The sequence below is a fragment of the Temnothorax curvispinosus genome, unplaced genomic scaffold (assembly GCF_003070985.1).
Source record: "Temnothorax curvispinosus isolate PA1 unplaced genomic scaffold, ASM307098v1 QBEX01015860.1, whole genome shotgun sequence".
NCBI lineage: Eukaryota > Metazoa > Arthropoda > Insecta > Hymenoptera > Formicidae > Temnothorax > Temnothorax curvispinosus.
The window spans coordinates 334-2307 of record NW_020225640.1 but is presented as its reverse complement, the minus strand read 5'-3'; the positions used below and the strand labels follow the sequence as shown (position 1 = coordinate 2307).

The window sequence follows — 1974 nt, the reverse complement described above, 5'->3', positions numbered from 1 at the left end:
TGAAGCTTCTCGAATTAATAGCACCACTTTTAAGGAAAACCAGTAAAGGTTTTACCAGACCCTGCAGGGTTTTACTCCACGTGACATGAGAGCTGGCTGTCAGGTCCTCGCTGTACCAGAACAGAAAGTTCCAAATGACTTCTGTACACATCCCGGCGCCTATGCACCACCAGGCAAATACCAACACTCTTCCTTCTTTGAAAACGCTTAATAGCTCTCGAAATAGCGACGGCTCGTCCACAGAGCATTCTGGATTTTTCTGTAACGATACTGCCCCATTACCTGCCAATTTTGGATTCTCTCGATAAACAAGAAGCATCAAACTTCCGTGTGCTATCTTAGTCTCAGTTATATAACACTTGAGAGCTTCTTTTGTACCTTTTTCAATGTTGCAGACACCACTATGTCAGCGACCATGGCCACTAGCATAATATAAAATATACAAGTATAATCTTTGTCGTATTGCTCCTTGCTGGAAAGGTCTATCAGGTAGCCTGCGCTTATGCCAAAAATACCGAAACCGATGCTGCCCCACATCTTCTGTTTCCCGTAATCGTTCCTTCTTTCATGACCTGAAATATGTAAACGTATCGAAGTAGCTGTAGTTTAATAACAACGTCATCTGTGCAACAGTGCTCAATACGAACCAAGGAGATCAAAGCAGATAGCATCGGCTATACTAACTACAACAGCCATTCCAATCCAACTAATAATGGCTGCCCATAAAAATATGTGAAACTGATACGTAGAATGACTGATATCGCTTTGCGAATCCTTAGCCTCCTGCAGAAGATGATTAAACGCACTGTTATTCTTGCAAGTTGCCGTGCACGAAGTCCTTAGCTGGCCCCCGCATACCGGACCATGTGCGGTGCCGTCGAGAAACGTGCGCAGCCTTACGTCTACGCAGTCCTTCGTCTGCAAATTATTTCTCACAATAGAATCGATGTTATTCTCACGAGCAAGGTGAATAAAAAAAAGATTTACGTAAGTTTCTTACAAGTAAATCTTGATACACATCGAATCCTGCACCAAACTCGAACGTGCTGTTCACTGAAACATTTTTGCCAAACAGTTCTAAGAAACCGTGTGGTACTCCTTTGCAAGTTAACTATAAACATGAATATTACGTTTATATTAGTTATTATTAACGGAAGGAATAATACGTGCGATGGAGAAAATTACGCATTTATACGCACCTGGCAGGCTGCGTTAGAGTGAACTTCTAATATTACGTTGCTTAACGCTTTCTTTGAGAATTCTATCTTTGGACAAATCTCCAAAAACGGCAAATCATTATTGCAGATAAGAGTGACACTTGCACTCCTGTCCATTTCGGGAATAAAATAAATGGAAAAGAACGCTATTGTCAATATAGCTTCGAATATCAAGAAGGTTTTATGCAATTTGAATTTGTCAGCTAGACTGCCGAACAGCGGCTTCGCAATCAGGCCGGAAATCGGTAGTACTGTGTATATCGTACCGACTATCGTCGCGGAGAAGCCCAATTGCTTTCCAATCGTAGGCAAAAACTGCACCATTGGTCCCGTCGCTGCGAACAGAATAACCGCAATGAATACGTGAGGATTCAACTTTTTGCAACAGCTCTGTCGAAGAGGCAGAGTCTTGCATTGGACTTACCAGCATTGTAAAGGAAATAATGTGACTTTATGGGGGCCAGTTCTTTATTCACGCTTTGCAATATGATTCAAATGTGCGGTCAATCGACCAGTTTTGTAACTCTAAACTTGTGCAGCTTATATCTACAACAAAAGAGCAAGTTATAATCAATCAAGTTATAGTAATAACAATGTTATACATCACACAACACATCTTCAAACAATATTAGAGAGCAGATATCTTTATGCAGAATTATTCTTGATTTTTGCAATAACATTTCCTTTATTTTCGCGATCGACGACATTAACTTTTCTCACCCATAGGGATCGAGGGTGAGCAAACTCCGATCAACTT

General features: G+C 41.0%; 1 protein-coding gene across 1 annotated transcript; it reads right to left on the bottom strand.

The window, feature by feature from the left end:
* Window positions 1-55: 55 nt before the first annotated feature.
* On the bottom strand, window positions 56-1705 carry LOC112466099 (major facilitator superfamily domain-containing protein 6-like; the record flags this gene model as incomplete). Its single annotated transcript, XM_025033985.1, has 6 exons — window positions 56-259; window positions 379-572; window positions 648-918; window positions 1001-1111; window positions 1200-1552; window positions 1642-1705. Coding segments are annotated over 6 exons (1197 nt in total), but the record flags the coding sequence as incomplete, so codon positions are not given.
* Between the last annotated feature and the right edge of the window lie 269 nt (window positions 1706-1974).